Source organism: Salmo trutta, chromosome 37, assembly GCF_901001165.1.
Source record: "Salmo trutta chromosome 37, fSalTru1.1, whole genome shotgun sequence".
NCBI lineage: Eukaryota > Metazoa > Chordata > Actinopteri > Salmoniformes > Salmonidae > Salmo > Salmo trutta.
The window spans coordinates 30,878,759-30,900,553 of NC_042993.1; the positions used below are offsets into that span (position 1 = coordinate 30,878,759).

At 43.0% G+C, this 21,795-nt stretch overlaps 1 protein-coding gene across 21 annotated transcripts in view; it reads right to left on the bottom strand.

Annotated features, from left to right (window-relative positions):
- Positions 1–459: 459 nt before the first annotated feature.
- The window catches only part of LOC115177330 (plectin), a 191,776-nt gene continuing 170,440 nt past the window's right edge, over positions 460–21,795 (bottom strand). For 19 of the 21 annotated variants that reach the window (XM_029738007.1, XM_029738005.1, XM_029738015.1 and 16 more), the window contains 11 exons: positions 19,467–19,624; positions 16,556–16,737; positions 16,240–16,378; positions 15,384–15,740; positions 15,056–15,139; positions 14,832–14,933; positions 14,592–14,690; positions 9,583–12,936; positions 1,827–9,082; positions 1,463–1,579; positions 460–1,306 (listed from right to left, as the gene is read on the bottom strand). In XM_029738007.1, the coding sequence (XP_029593867.1) occupies positions 2,732–9,082; positions 9,583–12,936; positions 14,592–14,690; positions 14,832–14,933; positions 15,056–15,139; positions 15,384–15,740; positions 16,240–16,378; positions 16,556–16,737; positions 19,467–19,624 (10,826 nt within the window). In that variant the 3' untranslated portion in view covers positions 460–1,306; positions 1,463–1,579; positions 1,827–2,731. The remainder of the gene's footprint in view (positions 1,307–1,462; positions 1,580–1,826; positions 9,083–9,582; positions 12,937–14,591; positions 14,691–14,831; positions 14,934–15,055; positions 15,140–15,383; positions 15,741–16,239; positions 16,379–16,555; positions 16,738–19,466; positions 19,625–21,795) is intronic. The other 2 variants (XM_029737997.1, XM_029738018.1) reach the window with 2 other exon arrangements.

The window sequence follows — 21,795 nt, forward strand, 5'->3', positions numbered from 1 at the left end:
AAATACTTTGACTTTTACTCAAGTATTATTTTACTGGGTGACTTTCACCTTTGTCATTTCTTATTAAGGTATTTTTACTTAAGTATGACAATTGTGTAATTTTTCCACCCACCACTGTACAGAACAATGCTTTTAAGCTTAAGTATATGCATACCACAATAAAATTACTAAACTAAAGTATAAGGCCTACCACAAAATACAATGGCTTAAACTGAAGTCATTTGAATCAATTGAGCAATTTTGCATGAAAAAACAGACAGTATATCAGATGCTGCTACCAATAAATTGGTTTATAGCCTTCAGTGTGAAAATCTATAATGCGCCTACAGGTACACACAATGTAATCTTACGTGTTATGCTGAAAATAGTGATATGTTCTGCATGCTATACAGTCACTGTGTAGATAATTCCATGTCAGAACGTGTGATTTACCTGGATATTGAAATGTAGTTGACAAGATTACCTTTTTAATAGCACATTTATTTACATTAAAGTGTTATCATCAAAACATACACCAGATTCCACTCACCATGCCACTCAACACAAAAATCTGTTAATGAGCAAAACCAACCAGTTAGTTTTGATTAAATATCTTGTTACCACTTAAATCCGCATTTAACAAAACATGTTTTGCAGAGCAGATTCATGTCCTATTCTCTTCTTCTTACAATTATTTTTTTCCCAAAATATTTATTACCAAGTTAGTAAAACATGCAAAGCAAAAATGTATTATATAAAGATACGAAAAATATGATGAAAAATGAAAACGAAGATTTACAGAAGTAAAACACTTCCTAGAAGCAGAACAGAAAAAAACATACTCGGTATGGAAAACAAGAGCTCCAATACTGGTTTAAAAGCAACATATGACAAAGCTTCAAAATCATTTTTGCAAAGGAAATATGTAGAATGTAGGAAAATGTCTTGAAATGTATTCATCCTATAAAACATGTACATTCATTCAATGTATTGTAATATCAGATCATATATTGCAATGTCATCTCAACAACTATTTACTTTGGTTTTGACTGATGTTACATTAATGTTGCCTACAGAAATGAAGATTACATTGCATTTCATCTTCATGGCGCTGACCATGTGAAAGCCCATAAACATAGTGATGTGTACATGTAAGAGTTGTAATCCAAAATAGGGGGGATTATGATCAATATTCAAGTAATGTTGGACAAAAATTCATGGAGTTTGTTCCTAGTATGGTATCCCAGGGAGAGTTCAGGGGTCACAAGCCTCAACTGTCTTCAAAAATGAGGGAGATGCAATGGAAGAAAGGTACTCAATGGTAGATCTAAAAACAAAACAAAAATAATAATTTTGAGACAACAAAACCAACAACAGTAAAAAATAAATAAAAAAAAGCTAAAATAATTGTAATGCAAACAAATAAATACATTCCAAATGTATTTGATGATTTAATGCTTTATATGGTGGATGATGAATTTACCTGCATTTCTGGATGGTGAAGCTGTTGAATTGGGATATCGTCCCTGTTAAGAGACTCATCAGCCATGCCCATCTGAGTATCTGCAAATCCCCATCGAATTCTGATGGAATGAGACATCTGTCAAAAAAGGGAATCAATCATCTTAAAATACTGAGGGGAAAAAGGCATGATCATAATCATCCAACTAATAAAAACGTTTGATAGCGCTTTCTTTCAAACTAGAATTGAAATACTAGCGATAAAGGGGGAAGAGAAAAAACAGAATCAGAGGAGAGTAGAGAAGGTATATGGCTGTGATGAAAGGGAAGTAGATAACAAAACTACATTACTAAATTACAAAATCAGAAAACTGATTTCAACTTACAAGAACCAAAGCAACATCCAGGATGCAGATCTTTGCCTCTAATGTCAGAGGAAGCATGGTGAAGCCTGACATCTTCTTAGGACAGTCTACCAGGAACACTTGACAAGGGGTAAATGGTGGGTATAGTAGTCCATAATGATGGGTATAATAGTTCATAACTTTGGAGTGGGTGATTAAAGAATAAGGTGATGACTTGGTACATGGGCCTGTCCACTGAACAGAAAGGGCAATGTTGTCTGGGATGTAGGCAGGGAAGCAGTTCATTAAACTTTGAATGTTGCAGTCGTCTTCCACTGTTTATGTAGTGTTTTTTTATTCTGCTCTGCGACTATTTGTTTTACTTTGCCAGATAAGTAATTTCACTTAAAAAAAATAATTAAAATAAAATAAAAACTCTGGGTCAAACTCTATACAGACATTCAGGAATATGAAGACATCTAAAAGCGTCACTGTAATATCTATGTTGGCATATTTCATAGGATATTGTCAAACAGATAAAAGAAAGAGGACAAAAATATTCTTAAGTTTAAAAAGAAAAAGAAAACTGGAAAAATATATCTGTTCGAAGTACATATATTCGTTTCGGAAAGCTTAAGTATACAAGTTGTGTTAACGCGAACTATAAAATCAGTTGTGATCACTTTATATGAAGTAAAAACTAAATCCGATACTTTGCTCTTAAAATTTAAATTGACTTACTAATCAATAAAAATTGCAATAAAATGGAACAAAACATTAAATGTATCTAATAATTATAAGAAATTAAGGCTGGAGAGATAAGGCATTGTTTTAGACATCTATATGAGGAACTGCATTTAATTACTTCCAGCCATTTCCGAATCTGACCACGTGAGCAGAATAAATTAATTATTTGTTTTTCAAATGTCAATTTCTTTTCCTATAAATTATGCGACTGTGGTATGCATTGGTATCATCATTGGGAAGGCTCGTTGTTCTTCTGAGCTGCATGGCCTGATCATTGCTAGAGCCGCAAGGGCTTGGGCTAGCTCATCCATGAGCCCATTATGAGGTCCTGCATCATATCTGCGGCCACCGTAACTGCTGGAGCTGGTGTAGGAGGAGGATGAGAAGTTCATACTGAAACCGGAACCTGTGGCATCAAAGCTGCCTCTTCTGGACCCTGTTCTGGATCCAGTCCTAGACCCGGACCGGGAGCCAGCGGCGGACCCGGAATTGCTGGCATTGTATGGGCTGTACAGCCCTTTGCTTGACTGTGAGGAGGCCTCCAGCAGTCGCAGGCCAGATCCTTCCTCAACCATGCTTCTGTCCATGGCATCTTTGTAAGAGATTTTTAGTTTGGTTTTGGGACATGTCAGGTATTTGGAGTAAGCACTCACATCTCTCAACTTCTGAGCAGTGCGAGCATCAATTGTGCCCTTTCTGATGGATTCGTCCAGTGAGACTCTGCCCTCAACATCCGGTTCAATCAGCCCCCCCGTAAGGTATTGGACTTCCAGAAAACGTTGCCCAGCTTCATAATACAGCCAGCCTTTCTTTAGAGCTTGGGAGGCAGACATTTTCACTTTGGTTCTTGGGTCCTCAAATCCATTGAAAGCTTTGTGAGCCAGGTTGATACGGTCCACCATCACCTTGTCCACAAGCCCTTTCTCGGTTGCCTCAGTAACAGCAAATCGTTCCCCAGTAGTTGGGTCGATTATGCCCCCTGTGCAGGCTTGTGCCTCAAGTAGTCTTTGGCCTGTGATATTGTCCACAAGGTTCCTGTGCATGGCCTCTGTGACTGACACCTTCTCCAAAGTGTCTGTATCCAGGATTCCAGCTACAGGGCCAGTCTCCTCTGTGGGGTCATTCCACATGATTGCAGGGGGTCTAATGGAGGGTATGGGGCTCATGGGATTGTATGATGATGAGGTGGAACCAGAGGTGGAACCAAAAGAGGATGACCGGGAGCGGAAACCACCCATGTTTCCAGACAGCATGTCAGCAAACTCAGTGATGGACAGGTTTCCGGAGCGGTATGTACTAAGTGAAGTCTGGTCGATGAGGCCTCGTGCGAGGGCGTCATCAATGTCATACTGTCTTCCTGACCGTCTGTCGATGATCATTGACTTGACAACGCCATCAGAGGATGTCTGTGTGATCTCTTCCCACTCACACTCCTGCTCAGAAAGCTCTAGGTAGGTCTGATGGTCAATGAGCTGCTTTCTAAATGCCTCATAGACAGTCATCTCTTTGCCTGACTCTGGGTCCACAATGACCACTCTGCGTTTGCGGACAGAGGATTTGGAGGAGGTCTGTCTCTCGCGCTTCTTCTCCTTCAGTAGCAGGAGCACAAGGCCAGTAGCTGGGTCAGTGATGCACCTCTCCATTAGCCCGAGGTAGGTCAGGTTCTCCTCAGTGTTGGGATCGAAGAAACCCTTGGTGTCATCTGATGGATCTGTGAGAATCTCATTCATCTCCTCGTCGAAGAGGCCACGGTTGTAGGCCACCTCCACTGGCAAGCGATGACTCTCCTCTGGGTCAATGATTCCACCAGTGGCAATCTGAGCCTCAAGGAGACGTATTCCATGGTCTTTTAAGATGAGCCCCTTCTTCATGGCCTGGAACAGAGAGATTGTCTTTCCGGAATAGGGGTCTCTGTAACCTGTCACGGCACGCTCAGCAGAGAGAAGCTTGTCTTTGAATTCTGGCCCCACTATTCCCATCTTGATAGATTCATTGACAGTAAGTTTCAGATTTTTGATTGGGTCAATTACATAGCCTGTGGCAGCCTGAGCCTCCAGCAGTTCAAAGGCAGTTCCTGGCCTGATCATGTTCTTTTTCATGGCTTGGTAGATTGATAGACGGTCATTAGTTCCCTCTACATAAACACCAGCGATACAGCTTGTGCCCTCAAGGTATTTTTGGAGTCTACGGCTAACCTCTTCCACTGAAATCAGACCTTCATTCAGCTCAGTGACCGTCTGTTGGTCGATGATCTGAGAGCGTAACATCTCCTCTATGGTGATCTGTTTTCTAAGACCTTTGAACATCAGTCTCTTGTCTCCCAGTGACAGCAAGCACATCCCATTGGTAGGGTCAATCTTGCATCTCTTGAGTAATTGGGCATAAGAAAGTTTCTCCTCAGTGACAGGGTCAACAAATCCCTTTACATCATCAGCAAGCCTTTCATTTGTTTCCTTGTTGATGTATCCTCTCTGTGTGGCAATATCTGCTGGGAGGTGGAAGTAGAATTCAGGATCCATAATGCCTCCTGTGGCAGTCTGAGCCTCCAACATTTTCAGAGCATAATCCTCCAGAACAAGGTCCTTTTTCATTGCTTGGAAGAGAGATATGATTTTGCCACTGTAAGGGTCCTTGTAGCCTGTGACCGCTCTCTCAGCTGACAGAAGTCTGTCGTGGATCTCAGGGCCGACCACACCCTTGCGGACAGCCTCATCAACAGTGAGTGTCTCGTTTCTCACAGGATCAATTATGAATCCTGTTGCTGCTTGTGCTTCCAGGAGACTAAGGGCAATTTCAGGCTTCAAGAACCCTCTCTTCATCGCTGAATAAATGCTCATCCTGGAGGTAGAGTCAGACATGACACCAGCAACGCAGCCCGTGCCAAACAGATACTGCTTCACACTCTGCATCTCCATAATGTCACGGATGTTTCTTTTGTCTTGCTTCAGCAGGTTGAATGTCTCCAGGTCAATGATACGGGAATTGTAAAGCTCCTCGATAGTGACCCTACGTCTGATTGTGTTGCAGGACTTAACAGTTTCACCTCTGATGATCTCTCTCTGCTCCATAATCTCAATAATGATGATGATCATGCGCTCCCTAGTGATACTTCCAGAACGATACTCCTCCATCAGCTTCTTCCTCTCTTGCTCAGGAAGTAGATTTGAGTTCATGATGTCCCAGATACTTTTTGACCCTCCAGCAAGGGACTCAAGTGAACTGGGGAGGTCAATTTGTGTTGTGGCCAGGTCATTCTGCGTCTGTTCCTCCGTGTAGAGGTATGTCTTCTCCACCACAGTAGGGGCCTGTGGCTTGGAAAGTGGTAGAAGGTTCATGCCTGAATCAGGATCTCTAGTGCACTTCTCTTTCAGCTGTTTGTATGTTACTTTATCATCTGAATTGGGGTCTGAGAAAGCTTTGTTATCGTCAGATGGTTCCGAGAAGGTGTGTGTCATGTCTTTGCTGAAAAAGCTCTTCTGATAGGCAACGTCAATAGGAACACGGTGGCTGTTTACAGGATCAATGATTCCTCCTGAACTCAGTTGGGCCTCCAAGAGTGGCATGACATGCTCCTTAATGATTAGATCTTTTTCCATTGCTTGGAAGAGAGAGATTGTTTTGCCCGTGAAGGGATCTTTGTAACCAGTGACCGCTTTTTCAGCAGCAAGCAGTTTCTCATGTAGCTCAGGGCCGACAATGCCTGCTTTAACTGCTTCATCCACTGACAGGTACTGGTTCTTCACTGGATCTATAATGAACCCTGTGGCAGCTTGGGCCTCTAGAAGTGACAGGCCTGTGTTGTATCTCAGAAGATTTTTCTTCATAGCTTGATAGATGCTGATCTTCTCCTTTGTTGGTTCAAGGTAGACACCAGCAATACTGTCAGAGCCCTGTAGGTACTTGCTTACATTGACATTTTCGCTGACCTGTGTAGGTGTCTTTTTGCCCTGTTGGAGCATGTCAAACGTAGCTTTGTCAATGATTTTGGAATCAAACAGTGACTTGGCAGAAACCGGTGCCCTAAGCCCTTTGAAGCTGTCTTGTTCTTGTTTCTTAGCCTCTTTCTCATATACAATGGTGATCATAATCTTGGTGATCTTTTCTATTGTAATCTTTCCAGACCTATACTGCCTCATCAGGTCAATTCTCTGTTCCTCTGTAATATATTCAGAGTGGATAATTTCCCAGATAGTGAGTTTCTTCCCTTTGAGTGGACCAGACTGCAGCTCCATTGTTGCTTGGCTCATGGCCTCTTTGGTTTGGACGTCTGTGTATGTCTGCTCTTCCTTTGCATTGATTGCTTGCTCAGACAGAGGAAGAAGCTGAAGGCCAGATTTATTGTCAGTGATACATCTCTTGTATAGCTGTGAGTATGTGACATTTTCCTGTGTGTTGGGGTCAAAGTAGCCTTTAACATCATCAGTTGGATTTTTCAGAATCTGGTTCATTTCATCATCAAAGAAGCCTCGTTTACAGGCAACATCATGTGGGATGCGGTGGCTTTTCACTGGATCAATGATGCCTCCTGTTGCAAGTTGCGCGTCTAAGAGTCTGATGCCCTGATCTTTTGGAATGAGTTCTTTCTTCATTGCTTCGAACAAAGACACAGTCTTTCCCGTGTAAGGATCTTTGTAGCCTGTAACACCTCTTTCAGCTGACAGTAGTTTTTCATGCAGCTCAGGACCAATGACAGTTGCTTTCACAGCTTCATCGACAGTGAACTTCTGATTCTTTATAGGATCAACAACAAATCCTGTTCCTGCTTGTGCTTCCAGCAGAGTTAAAGCAGGCCCTACCCTCATCATATCCTTCTTCATGGCTTGATAGAAAGACATAGTCTCCTTAGTTGAGTCAATAACTACACCTGCAATGCAGTTTGTACCCTTCAAGGATTTGTGAACAGGCTCCATTTCAGACACCTCTTTGATTGTTGTATTGCCTGTGTGCAGCTTGTTGTAGAGGTCTTTGTCGATTATCTTGGACTCCAGTAGTTCAGTAGCAAGGACAGGTCCCCTCAGACCCTCAAAAGCGATTTCATTCTTTTTTTCCTTTTCCTCTGCCATGGTGATAACAATCGTGATGATTTTTTCCACTGTGATCTTTCCTGTCTTGTACTGACGAATAAGATCCTTTCTCTGGTCCTCGGTAAAGTACTCAGAATTGATGATTTCCCAGATAGTTACAGTCTTTCCTTTGAATTTTCCGAATGGCACAGAGACAGTCGTCTTGCTGAACACATCCTTGGTCTCCTCCTCTGTGTAGGTTGACGTGCTCAGAGCAGCCTTGTCAGTGATGGGCAGGAGCAGCAGTCCTGTCTCCGGATCTGTGCTGCATCTCTGCATTAGCTGAAGGTATGTTAATTTCTCCTGGGTGTTAGGATCAAAGAATCCCTTGGTGTCATCCGAAGGGTCCTCCAGTATCTTGTTCATCTCAGCGTCAAACTGCCCCTGTTTGTATGCAGTCTCGTTGGGCACACGGTGGCTGTTTATGGGGTCAATGAGTCCACCAGTAGCTATCTGAGCCTCAAGCTGCCTAATGGCATGGTCTCTGTCAATCAAGCCCTTCTTCATAGCTTCAAAGAGTGAGATCTTGTTACCAGTGTAAGGGTCTTTGTAACCAATGACAGCTCTCTCAGCAGACAGCATTTTGTTGTGCAGTTCAGGTCCGATCAGGCCTTCCTTCACAGCCTCACTGACAGAGAGTTTCTTGTTTTTAACTGGGTCTACTACATAGCCAGATGCTGCCTGTGCCTCCAGGAGGATCAAAGCCCAGCCAGGAGTAATTTTCTTTTCTTTCATAGCTTGATATATTGCCATTTTCTGATTAGACTGTGTCAAGACACCCCCTATACAGTTCTTGCCCTGCAGAATTGTTCTTAACTTATCAGTCTGGCTGAGGTCTTGCACAGTGGCTTTGCCCTTCTTCAGGTTATCAAACTCCTTTTTCGTCAAAAGGCCAACTTCATAAAGTCTGCTTGCAGGTACTTTCTCGCGGATGCCATCAAAAGACATTGTATCCTTCTTACTGTCAACCTCCTCCCCAACACTTTGGCCATTGATAACCTGCTTCGTTGTCTCCACCATGGTCATATGGATCAGTTCATCTTCAGGCACATCGTCAGTCTGGATATCAATTTCTCTGGTGTGGGAGATTGGCTCTTTATGGGCGACCTCGAGCTGCTGCAGTTTCTCACGAAGTTTCTTGTTCTCCTCGCCAAGCAGCTTTTCTTGTTCAAGTCTTTTCCTTTCAAGCTCCTGCATCTCTTTTTGCTTGTTGAGCATTTCTTTCTCAGCCTCTTTTTGTTTGTTGAGGGCAGCATCCATGGTCGCCTGAAGTTTATTTTTCTCCTCCTCCATTTGTTTCCTCTGGCGTTCCTGTTCTTCTTTGAGGGCCTTGGCCTTCTTGACCTCTTCCTCAAACTGTTTCTCCAGCTTCTTCTTCTCCTCTTCAATTTGTTTCTCCTTCTTCAACAGCTCCGCCTTCTCTGTGATGAATGTCTGCTGGAGTACTGTCTTCTCGTGTTGGATTTGTTTCTGCTGAGCATTGACCATCTAATTGAGAAAAAGGGAAAACAAGAACATAATTAGAACAATATGAGTTTCATTTATATTTAAAATATTCCGTAAAACTCCATCAATCCACATATTGTGCAATATAACAAAGAAATTACAACATTTTAGTAAAATGCACTCCACTTATAAGAATCAGTCCCAAATAGTTTAAAATACATATATTAGATTTAATTATTTCTATGTTACATAATAGTATATACACTCTTCTCAGTAAAGGGAGAACATTATGGGGAACACCACCAATAATGAATCTATACTTTTGTCCTGGACAAACTGAAAATATCTGGAAGGGATATGATCTTTTTAAGCTCAGTGTGCCGTAATACAAATATAACTCAAAACAATATAACTGTGTAAGTGGTTAATTTTAAGAAGGAATAGATAAAGAAATGTAATTAAATTATTTAAGAGTGTTCGTTTTCAGAGAGAGGGTTAACAATGACATAAGCTGCACTACTATGCCATCTCTAACACAATACCTCTTTAGAGTTATTCTGTAGGTCTTCAGCATCCTTTTTCAGTTTGTCCTTCTCCTTTTCTAGATCAGCGATGGCTTTGCGTAATTCATCAGCCTCTTTGTTGCTGCTCAGTCTCTGCACTTCAAGTTTCTCTACAACAGTCAATTTCTCTTTAGTTGCTAGCTCTGTCTGATGAAGACGGGCACTGATCTCATCTGCTTGCTTCTTGAATTTCTTGGCCTCATTTTCTGCTTTGGACTGAGCATCACTAAGTTGGGACACTTTGACTTTGAGGTTTTCAGCTTCGGCTGTGATCTCCAGCTGTCTCCTGCGCTCAGCTTCCAAGGATTTCTGGAAGCCCTCAGTCTCTTCCTCAAGACGCTGCTGCATCAGTTGTTTATCCTCAAGCAGCTTCTGGGCCTGCTCTTGAGCCAGGTCCTTCTGTCTTTGGAGCATCTCAGCCTCTGCTTTCAGTTTACATGCTTCCTGAATGGCAAGCATCTTCTCCTTTAGCATCTTCTCTGCAAGTGCCCTCTGTTGGGAGAGGTCAGATTCAGCGATCTGTCTCATGTGTGCAGCCTCCTGGGCTTCCACACTGAGTCTGGCAGCTTCTTCTGCAAGCTTCTTCATGTTTTCAGCTTCCTCGGCCAGGAATTTCTGAGTGTTATCCTTGTCCTTTTTGATAAGACGCTGGTTCTCCTGCTCAATTCTGAGTTTCAGTTTGACCAGCTCCTCCATCTGAATCTTGACTTTGAATAACTCCTCTTCCACCTGGGCCTTCTGCTTGACCGCATCACCGACTTCGTCCTTTAAGCGCTGCAGCTCCTCGTCTAAGACAGATTTTTGCTTGTCAGTTTCATCCAGCTGAAGCCTGACCTTTGTGAGCTCTTTCTCTACCTGAGACTTTTGACTCACTGTTTGCTCTGCAAGCTTTTTGTGCTTTTCCATCTCAGCATCTGCTTGTTGTTTCTGTTTGATTGCATCAGCCTCAGCCTGTGCTCGCTTGGCAGCTTCGAACTCTGCCTCCTTTCTCAATTTCACGGCTTCCTCTTGAGCCTTGGCTTGGTTGGCAGCTTCGCGTTCAGCGGCCTGTTTTTGGCGTTCTGCATCCTCAGCTTGTTGCCGGAGAAGAGCAGCCTCCTTCTCTGCCTTTTCCTTGGCAAGCTCTGCCTGTTTCGCAAGCATCTTGGCTTTCTCATACTCTTCCTTGAGCTGTTTCTGCGTGAGGTTGTCCTCCTTCTGTTGGACAAGGACACTCTGAACTTGCTGTTCTGCTGCATTGCATTTTTGTGCTGCTTGTTTGGCTACAAGGATCTGTCTTTCTGCTTCCTTGTCAGCATCCTCTTTCTGCTTTTTGGCTTCATCTGCTTTCTTTTTGAGGCGCTCCACTTCCTCCTGCGCATTTTTGCACTGTCTGCCTGCTTCTTCCTCTGCAGCAGTGATCTTTTTGACCTTTTCCTCTGCTTCGCGCCTGCGTTTCTCCTCCTCCAGGGCAAGTTTCCTATGTTTCTCAGCCTCTTTTTCAGCTTGGAGTTTACTCTGTTGTGTTTCCTCTGCAATGTTTTTCAGTTTATTCAACTCCAGCTCCAAATCAAGCTTGCCAGATGAGGCTTTCTCAAAGTTTAGCTTGAGAATGCGAATTTCCTCCTCAACCACTCGTCTTTGCTTGAGAGTTTCATCTACAAGTGTCTTTTGTCTTCCCAACTCATTCTCAGATGACTTCTTGAGTTGATTGATCTTTTCTTCAATATCTTGCTTGTGCTGGCTGGCTTGGTCCTCCAGAGCTTTCCTCTGGTAAGCTTCATCCTCAGCTTGTCGTCTGAGTCGCTCATTCTCAGCCTCTTTTTCTTTGAGGGCAATTTCTGCTTCAGTCTTCATGCGAGTTGCCTCGTTAATGGCAGCAAGCTTCTCTTTGAGGATCCTTTCAGCTTCTACTCTTTGACGAGCTGCTTCTTGCTCAGCAACTTGCCTTTGTCGCTTGGCTTCCTCAGCGATGGATCTAAGTTTGCCTGCCTCCTCAGCAAGGTCCCTCATTTTTGCAGCTTCAGATTCGAGGAGCTGTTTGCTCTTCTCAGTGTTGGACATGCTCTCCTTTTCTGCCTTAGACTTTAGCTGCAGGAGTATATTCATTTCACTCCTCACTTTGGCCAGTTCATCTTCAAGCTGTTTCCTTTGCTGCTCAGCTGCACTGACTTCATTCTTCAGGCGGTACAGCTCGTCATCAAGCAGGCATCTCTGTTGCTCAGCATGGTCGAAGTCTGCCCTTAGCCGGATTAACTCCTGTTCTGCTGAGAGTTTCTGCTGAGCAGTTCCCTCAGCTAGCCTCCTCTGCCTCTCCAGCTCTTGCTCTGCCATATCTTTCTGTTTCAGTGCGGACTCCTCAGCTTTAGCCCTCTTCCTGGCCTCACGCTCAGCATCCTCCTTCTGTTTCTCAGCCTCCTCCTGGGCACGACTCTTTTTGTGAGCTTCTTCCTCAGCCTGGAGCCTTAAGCGGAGTGCCTCATTGGCCTTCTGCCTCCATTTCTCTAACTCCTTCTCTGCCTCCTCCCTGGCCATATCTGCCTCCTCCTGTTGCTTCTTGAGACGAGCTGCCTCCTCCTGCAGCTGGATGACAGTGACATGCTCTAGTTTGAGTGATTCCTCCAGCTTTGATGTCTTTTCAACATAGGACATGCGTTTGCTCTGGAGTTCGGTGGCAGCACTCTTCTGTGCCACCTCCTGGGCAACCTTGATCTGCCTCTCCTTCTCCACTTCAGCTTGCTTCATGCGTCTCTCCGCCTCCTCCGCCTGCATCTTCAGCTTCTCAAGGTCTTCCAGAGCCTTCTGCTTCTGCTTGGCAGCCTCCTTCTCAGCCTCAGACTTTAACTTGAGCTCTTCCTCTGCCCTGCGTTTTTTCTGGGTCTCCTCGTTGACCTGTTTGCGGAGCTTCTCAGCTTCCTCCTGGGCAAGCTTCCTCAGCCTCTCGGCTTCAGACGCTTTTTCCCGGAGTTGCTTGAGCTCATCCTCAGCTGTAAACTTCTGTTTGACAGTGGTTTCCAGCTGGATCCTGATGATACGGATTTCCTCCTCAATCTTGACTCTGCTCTGATTGGCTTCTTCTACCTGTTGACTCTTGGACTTGATCTGCTGCTCTGAGAGATTTTTGAGCTCATGTAGTTCCAGCTGGATATTGTGCTTTTGCTTTTCTGCATCCACAGAAACAACTTGTCTCCTGCTGACTTCCTCCTGCATCATGAGCTTCAGCTCTTGAGCTTCCTGCTCGGCCTTGGCAATGGCCTTTGCATGAGATTCAGCTAGCTGCTTCTGTTTGTTTAACTCAGCCTGCATCTCTGCCATTTTTTTCCTGTCTTCCGCTTTCATTTTCTCAGCAGCTTTCTGTATTAGTGGAAGCAAATGGTAAAGAAAATATAAAAATTAAGCATGACAGGTTAAATGTTAATAGGTAGCTTAAAGATTGATATATGTTCAGATGTAAATTCATTCAGGAGGATGCTGTTAAAGCAAGTTATCTTCGACAAAGACAATTCAAGGTAGAACCAAGTAAGATGGAAAATGGTTATGTAACAATTAATGTATGGAGACAAGACATGACAACACAACAAAGTGAGGAATTCATGTGGCATGCAACTGTATCTTTTTCAATATCGGTGTCCTTAAGGGAATTATTTTGTGATAAACCATTTTGCATAAGTGAAATAGTAAAGTGAATCATTTATTTTTTAAATAATCTATTTTCAGCTTGAAATGACTCAAAGTTGTTATTCAAAAATTACATCACAATCAACCAGCAGCTAGTTAGTTGAAATGAATCTATTCACACTGTTAAACAACTTATGATTTCTTGCACAACAATGCAATGCATTCTTTAGATCCCTATTATCAAGGAACTGGGCAGAATATGTGCAAAGGGAAAGCAGGGATAGTACAAGGAGAGTCTGAAAATGTAATAAGAAAATAGCACCTAAAGCCCATGCGAACACAGAATAAACGAGACATGGAAGTAAGTGAACGTAAGGTAAATATGGAAATGTTTGACAGTTTAGGTGATGAATTGAAGCCTGAGGGTATGGAAGGTAAGGCACATAATGAGAGAATAGTAACTGGAGCGTAGTGGATTATTTACCTCTTTTAACGCCCAAACAAGATAAGCATTCATCATGACAAAGCACTGGCAAGCAGTTAAGAGAAGCAAAGAAACAAACAAAACATTAGGGTTAGAAAAGAACGGGAGACGGAAAGTTTGTGTTCATCTGAAAAAAGGAAAGTTGAAGAACATGGCAGTCGGCCTGAAGCGTACAGTGGGAGAGCTTAGATTGACATCTAAGAAAGAGTGGCCAATGAGAAAAAAAAGACATAGTGAAAGAAAGAACGCCCTTTAAAAAAAATATGGCACGCCTCAATAAATGACATGAATATGAATAGGCCAAAATACTAAATGTGTAAACCCAATGAGTTGCTTCTTCTAACCCACTGGAATTTCCTCTCCTGGTCCCTTATTCTTTTGGGGATGCTCTCTTTCTTTTGCCTCAGACTGAACATAAACGTTTCATCAATTCATTGAATTTTGTAACAAGGCCACTACTGCTTATCAAAACAGTATGCAATTGTCAATGATGTTCATATAATCGATACGTATCTACTTGGCCCTGGATATTTTAAGGCACCATTAAAAAAATGAATGACACTCCAGCCACATCCTAATTGATAGTCCCTGGTTCCCATCTGAGAACCATGACACTACGCACTAGGATTATTTCTGGAAGATCGTTCATATTTGACGAATAGCTCCGCTTGGCCATCCTTCTACGAGATAGGATTTCCTGTCTGCTAGTTGCCCTAACATCCTGCGGCTACAGCACAGCATGCAAATGCCAATGTTCCAAACCATACTTTACCTCAAAATGAAAGAATATCATCCATACATTAATGTGTGTGTATGCATTTGTGCGTGCAAACGAGTGGTCATGCGTTTGTTTTTCATTGGTTGTCAATGGGTTAGGGTTAGGATACCCCAGTGTGTTGTCACGCACCTCCTCGTCCTCTAGGCGGCGCTGTGTCTCCGTGATAAACTTGATGTACTGACTGGTCAGAGTCATCAGCTCGCTGTAGCGGGTTCTTAGCGTCACATACTGATAGAGAAGAAATGAAACGGAAAACCTTTGATTTAGTGTGGGTTTGGCTTAAACTATTGATCTAAACTTTTCTCCTAACATTGCAAATGGTTGTCAGAGAATGACAACCTGCGTTCAGATTCCACAAGTGGCACAGACCTCTTGAATGATGTTATCTGAGGCAGAATCCATTTTGGTTTTCTTCAGGGGTGAGAGAGGGTCCACCTGTGCTTTGTAGGCCACCAACTGGAGTTCATAATCCTTATAAAAAAGAAACAGGATGTTTCAACACTAAACCTTATGAAACGAAGATATTTAAATAGAGCTGTATGTGAATGTAATAATGGTTTCCACGTTTGTACACTGATGTTGTGCATGCTTACCTTGATAGTGTCGATATATGCCTTAGCATATTTCTGACACTCGTCAACTTTCTCTTTGTTTTGCTCAATCTCTTCCAGAAGTTTCTATGTTGGGGGAAATAATCAGAATTAGTCTGGATGGGATTTCAAGATGTGCCTGTATATGTTCAATGATGAGAACTACACAAAACACACCTTTATAGCATTCATAGTCTCATAAGTAGTATACAAAATAAGAAGTATAAAAAAAAGGTGTCAATGATTTAAGTTCCAGAATGTTCAGTTGATCAGCTAAGCACCTAGAGCAATGCAGTGATGTAACGGACCCCTAATACTCCCCCATCAGTACCTTCTCCTGGGCCAGTTGCTCCTTCAGAGTCTTGCTGTCGCTGATGGGCACGGCCTGGATCTTCTCCTGCCTCTGCTTGGCGTCACCGATCCACTGGATGAGCCAGTCGTAGCTCTCTCTGTAGTAACCCAGCTGGCGACCTAGCTGCTCCAGCTCACGCTGACGCAGGTCCATCTGGGAGAACACAGCTTGCCAGCGGTCCTGGAGACCGGACAGGAGATGGCGGTAGTGGTCCAACTCGGCGTCACGCTCACTGTGCACACGAGACATCTTCTCGCTCACGGCTGCTGCCTTTCCGAGCTCGCCCTCCAGAGAATCGAATGCAGGCTTTTCACCCTCCGCTTCAGCACGCATTTTCTACAGGGAAAGAGACGGGAGGGAAGAGCAACAGTTAGCATGTTAAATAAGCTATCAATAAGTGTAGCTTACGTCAAAAATAATCTTCGAAAAAGTAAAACATTTTCACAGAAGCAAGTCTCTTGTGTTTCATCACGTAAACAGTTTCTCTCTCTTTTTAAACCTGCCTTGTTTCCATGTTCATAATCCAATGATATATATATAAAACGCAAAAATACATGAGCGTTGGCTGTCAAGAAACCCGTAATGAATACCACACAGTTCATTAATGTCCCAAAGCGCATGTGTTTTTAATGTAATAAACATCACAATCTATCTACTGAGTAGCGTTTATGCAAAAGCCTCTCCAGCTCCCTGGCTTGGAAAAAACGGACCAACTGTGTCCTACAAAGAGGAGGTAAGTGTTCAGAGAACTGAGAACAAAAGCCTGGTTGTTCAGTGGAAACGTAACACAAGAATAAAGGCTGAGGCTGTGCCCAGTGCGGTCCAGTCAGTTCACCTTGAGCTGGGTGCGGTACATCTCCACCTCCTTGACGTCATTGGGAACCGTTTGGACCTCGCGCAGTCGCTGCTCGTACTTCTTCAGAACGCCCTCGGCCCCCTGCGTGTTGCGGATGACCACGTCCACCGTCTTCAGCCTGAGGCAAGGAAAAGGAAATGTCAGTGGAGGATGGATGGGAAGTGGCGTGAGAGATTTAATGCTGCTTAAATAGAATGTTGTATTTTTCACTCGCTTGTTTGTTGCTTTTGTCAGGGCAATAAGAACCCCAAAAATGGAATCTGGCTACAGAAATAAAACCGACAAGTCAACTCACTTCTCTAGATAGACAGAGGAGAGGATGTAGGCATGGTCCATCTTCTTCAGGGTGAACTCCAGTTCAGAGCGCAGGACAGGCGCAGTGCTGGACTGCTGAGGAGTGGTACTCAGGACCTCCTCGGTCTTCACGGCCACCTGGTCCAGGTTCTTCTTGATACCCTCAAGCTCCACTTGGACTTTCTGAAACAGGAGAAAAACAAGCGCATGACGATTAAGATAAAGAAAGGACAAATAGCCAAACAAAGAAAATCTCCTCCGATTACAAACTTCCACCGAGTATCATAATGCTGAACGAGACCCCCCCATCAGGCCCAAGGAAGCAGTGTGTTCCTGAGCCTGACCTGTGTGTGGACTCTCCGGGTGAGGAGCTGCCAGGGGTCTTGGTGGAGTAGCAGAGAAAGGATCCCCACTAGGCCCAGAGCCAGCAGGGTCCAGAGGAGCTGGATCAGCAGGCTGGGCAGTGGGCCTTCCAGCCAGTCTCCCTCAGTCTCCATAGAGAAACACAGCCCAGGGACTTACTGGACACACTGAGCTTATACACTACTCTATTTTCCCTTTCTCGCTCTCTCTCTGTCTTACTCTCATGACTTGCCTTCTCCTCTCTCCCTCTTCCCCCCTCAGAGGCAGCGCAGAAGGCGGTGACCATGCCATTCCATTCCCTCCCTCCCTCTCTATCTATCTACCTCTGCCCCGCCTATCCTCCCTTCTACTGAGTCATCGTTCCTCTCTTTCCTGCTGCACTTGGCTCCAGTACAGTATGTATATCTCCTTTCTCAAGCCCCCTTCTTTCTCACATTTCTCTCCCCCACCGCAGAAAGCCCTATCCATAGCTGCAATCTGCTGTAATTAAGCCTCGCTGTCTCCTCTCTCGGTATTTCATTCCCTCTCTTTCTACCCCTCCCTCATTCTCTTTCTTCCTCATTCTCTCTCTCTCTCCTTTTCTGTGTAGTGCTTTGTCCTGTTTCTGGTGCCAGTCTGTAGCTTGGTATCAGGGTTGGGGAGTAACGGATTACATGTAACTGATTACAAAAGAAAATAACTGTACGTTACATTACTAGCTATGTAAACGCTAACATTGATTTATCCTGTAATAGATGTTGGTAAATTGGTAATATAAAGGTTTGCCGCCTTCTAATGCATAACCTCTTTGGGCTAGGGGGCAATATTTTGACGTCCGGATGAAAAGCATGCCCAGAGTAAACTGCCTGCTACTCAGGCCCAGAAGCTAGGGTATGAATAGTATTAGTAGATTTGGATAGAAAACACTCTGAAGTTTCTAAAACTGTTTGAATGATGTCTGTGAGTATAACAGAACGCATATGGCAGGCAAAAACCTGAGAAAAATCCAACCAGGAAGTGGGAAATCTGAGGTTTGTAGTTTTTCAAGTGCCTATCCAATATACAGTGTAAATGGGGTCATATTGCACTTCCTAAGGCTTCCACTAGATGTCAACAGTCTTTAGAATGTTGTTTCATTCTTCTACTGTGAATGGGGAGAGAATAAGAGCTGTTGGAATCAGGTGTCTGGCAGAATGCAATGAGCTAAGTCACGCGCACGGCCGTTTTATGATTTATGATAAAAACATCCTAAAGATTGATTCTATACATTGTTTGACATGTTTCTACGAACTGTAATGGAACTTTTTTGACTTTTCGTCTGAACTTAGTGCTCGCGCATTGTACATTTGGACTGAACGCGCGAACAAAACGGAGGTATTTGGACATAAGTATGGACTTTATCGAACAAAACAAACATTTATTGTGGAACTGGGATTCCTGGGAGTGCATTCCGATGAAGATCTGCTATTTCTGACTTTTGTTGACTCCACAACATGGCGGGCATCTGTATGGCTTGCTTTGGTGGCTGAGCGCTGTACTCAGATTATCGCATGGTGTGCTTTTGCCGTAAAGGTTTTTTGAAATCGGACACAGCGGTTGCATTAAGGAGAAGTGTATCTTTAATTCTATGTAAAACACTTGTATCTTATATCAAAGTTTATGATGAGTATTTCTGTAAATTGATGTGGCTCTCTGCAAAATCACTGGATTTTGGAGGCAAAACATTACTGAACATAACGCGCCAATGTAAACTGAGATTTTTGGATATAAATATGAACTTTATCGAACAAAACATACATGTATTGTGTAACATGAAGTCCTATGAGTGCCATCTGATGAAGATCATCAAAGGTTAGTGATTCATTTTATCTACATTTCTGCTTTTTGTGACTCCTCTCTTTGGCTGGAAAATGGCTGTTTTTTTGTGACTAGGCGCTGACCTAACATAATCACAAGGTATGCTTTTGCCGTAAAGCCTTTTTGAAATCGGACAGTGTGGTTGGATTAACAAGAAGTTTATCTTTAAAATGGTGTATAATACTTGTATGTTTGAGGAATTTTAATGATGAGATTTCTGTTGTTTTAATTTGGCGCCCTGCACTTTCACTGGCTGTTGTCAAATCGATCCCGCTAAAGGGATTTTATCTCTAAGACGTTTTTAAGGGGGAGGTAATCTATTACAATTTTGGCCATGTAACTAATGGATTACATTTAGAAAGTAACCTACCAAACCCTGCTTGGTATCACATTTTAGGTGCTTCCCCCTCCATAACAGTTTTACAGTAGCTCCTAAAAACACATTCAGGGTTCTTTATGACGTTATTTCCAGTGTTCAAATAAAACGTCATTGTTTTTAGGTGATTAACTTCGGTATCTGTTGTCCCATGGACACTAGCACTGATGTGCCCCTCCCCCACCGTTACCTTTACCTGTATATAGGTTATACTTTATTATCCTATATTTATACAGGTTGATCCACTGAGCGTCTTTTACAGAGGAGACCTGTCCAATAAATATGTTAGACCTAAGTCACAACGTATTCATTAGTTAGTACAGCGTAGGTACAGCACCTTCTGGTCAGTGGTCTTCTGGGCACAGTCTTGGATGGGGTCCTTGTCCACGGGCTTGCGGATGCGGGCCACGGTACGAGCCTCGCAGTCCTCTATCCGTAGACGCAGGTCCTTGATCTGGGTGATGTAGGTCACACACATCGACTCGTCCTGCTCACCTGTGTGCAGCGTGGACATTGTGGAGATCGGTTAGGATGGTAAGAGTGTGGCACTAGTAGCTCCAAGGTTGTGGGTTCAATACCCACAGGGATCACATACTCAAAATGTATGCGCTCACTGTACTGTAAATCATTTCAGATAGAAGCACCTGCTAAGGAGCAATAATAATTCAATTATTATATTATCATGGTGAAGAGCTTAGGGCAGGATGGGTGTGGTCACTGTGGGTGTAGGTGTCATAAGATAGAGGGTTGACTGTAGTGTGGTGAAACCTTTCCCTTGTTTTCTTCCATGTACGTTCTTTACCTTGCAATACCTTATTGCTTTGAATGGAATTACAATTGCAGAAATATATATACAGTTGAAGTCGGACGTTTACATATACTTTGTTAACAAGAAATTTGTGGACCTAACTATGGTTTTGGCAAGTCGGTTAGGACATCTACTATGTGCATGACAAGTAATTTTTCAAACAATTGTTTACAGACAGATTATTTCACTTATAATTCACTGTATCACAATTCCAGTGGGTCAGAAGTTTACATATACTAAGTTGACTGTGCCTTTAAACAGCTTAGAAGATTCCAGAAAATTATGTCAAGGCTTTAGAAGCTTCTGATAGGCTAATTGATATAATTTGAGTCAATTGGAGGTGTACCTGTGGATGTATTTCAAGGCCTACCTTCAAACTCAGTGCCTCTTTGCTTGACATCATGGGAAAATCAAAAGAAATCAGCCAAGACCTCAGAATTATTTATTATTTTTTTGACCTCCACAAGTCTGGTTCATCCTTGGGAGCAATTTCCAAACGCCTGAAGGCACCACGTTCATCTGTACAAACAATAGTACCGAAGTATAAACACGCAGTCGTCATACCGCTCAGGAAGGAGACGCGTTCTGTCTCCTAGAGATGAACGTACTTTGGTGCAAAAAGTGCAAATCAATCCCAGAACAGCAAAGGACCTTGTGAAGATGCTAGAGGAAACAGGTACAAAAGTATCTAATCCACAGTAAAATGAGTCCTATATCGACATAACCTGAAAGGCAAGGAAGAAGTCACTGCTCCAAAACCGCCATAAAAAAGCCAGACTATGGTTTGCAACTGCACATGGGGACAAAGATCGTACTTTTTGGAGAAAGGTCCTCTGGTCTGATGAAACAAAAATAGAACTGTTTGTCCATAATGACCATCGTTATGTTTGGAGGAAAAAGGGTGATGCTTGCAAGCTGAAGAACACCATCCCAACCATGAAGCACGGGGGTGGCAGCATCATGTTGTGGGGGTGCTTTGCTGCAGGAGGGACTGGTGCACTTCACAAAATAGATGGCATCATGAGGATGGAAAATTATGTGGATATATTGAAGCAACATCTCATGACATCAGTCAGGAAGTTAAAGCTTGGTCGGAAATGGGTCTTCCAAATGAACAATGACCCCAAGCATACTTCCAAAGTTGTGGCAAAATGGCTTAAGGACATCAAAGTTAAGGTATTGGAGTGGCCATCACAAAGCCCTGACCTCAATCCCATAGAAAATCTGTGGCAGAACTGAAAAAGTGTGTGCGAGCAAGGAGGCCTACAAACCTGACTCAGTTACATCACCTCTGTCAGGAGCAATGTGCCAAAATTCACCAAACTTATTGTGGGAAGCTTGTGGAAGGCTACCCGAAACGTTTGACCCAAGTTAAACAATTTAAAGGCAACGCTACCAAGTACTAATTGACTGTAAACTTCTGACCCACTGGGAATGTGATGAAATAAATAAAAAATAAATCATTCTCTCTACTATTATTCTGACATTTCACATTCTTAAAATAAAGTGGTGATCCTAACTGACCTAAGACAGGGAATTTTTACAAGGATTAAATGTCAGGAATTGTGAAAAACTGAGTTTAAATGTATTTGGCTAAGGTGTATGTAAACTTCCGACTTCAACTGTACATACATACATACATGCATACATACATACATACATACATACATACATACATACATACATACATACATACATACATACATACATACATACATACATACATACACACACACACACACACACACACACACACACACACACACACACACACACACACACACACACACACATACATACATACATACATACATACATACATACATACATACTTTTGTGCAGTGTATTCATATGGTTC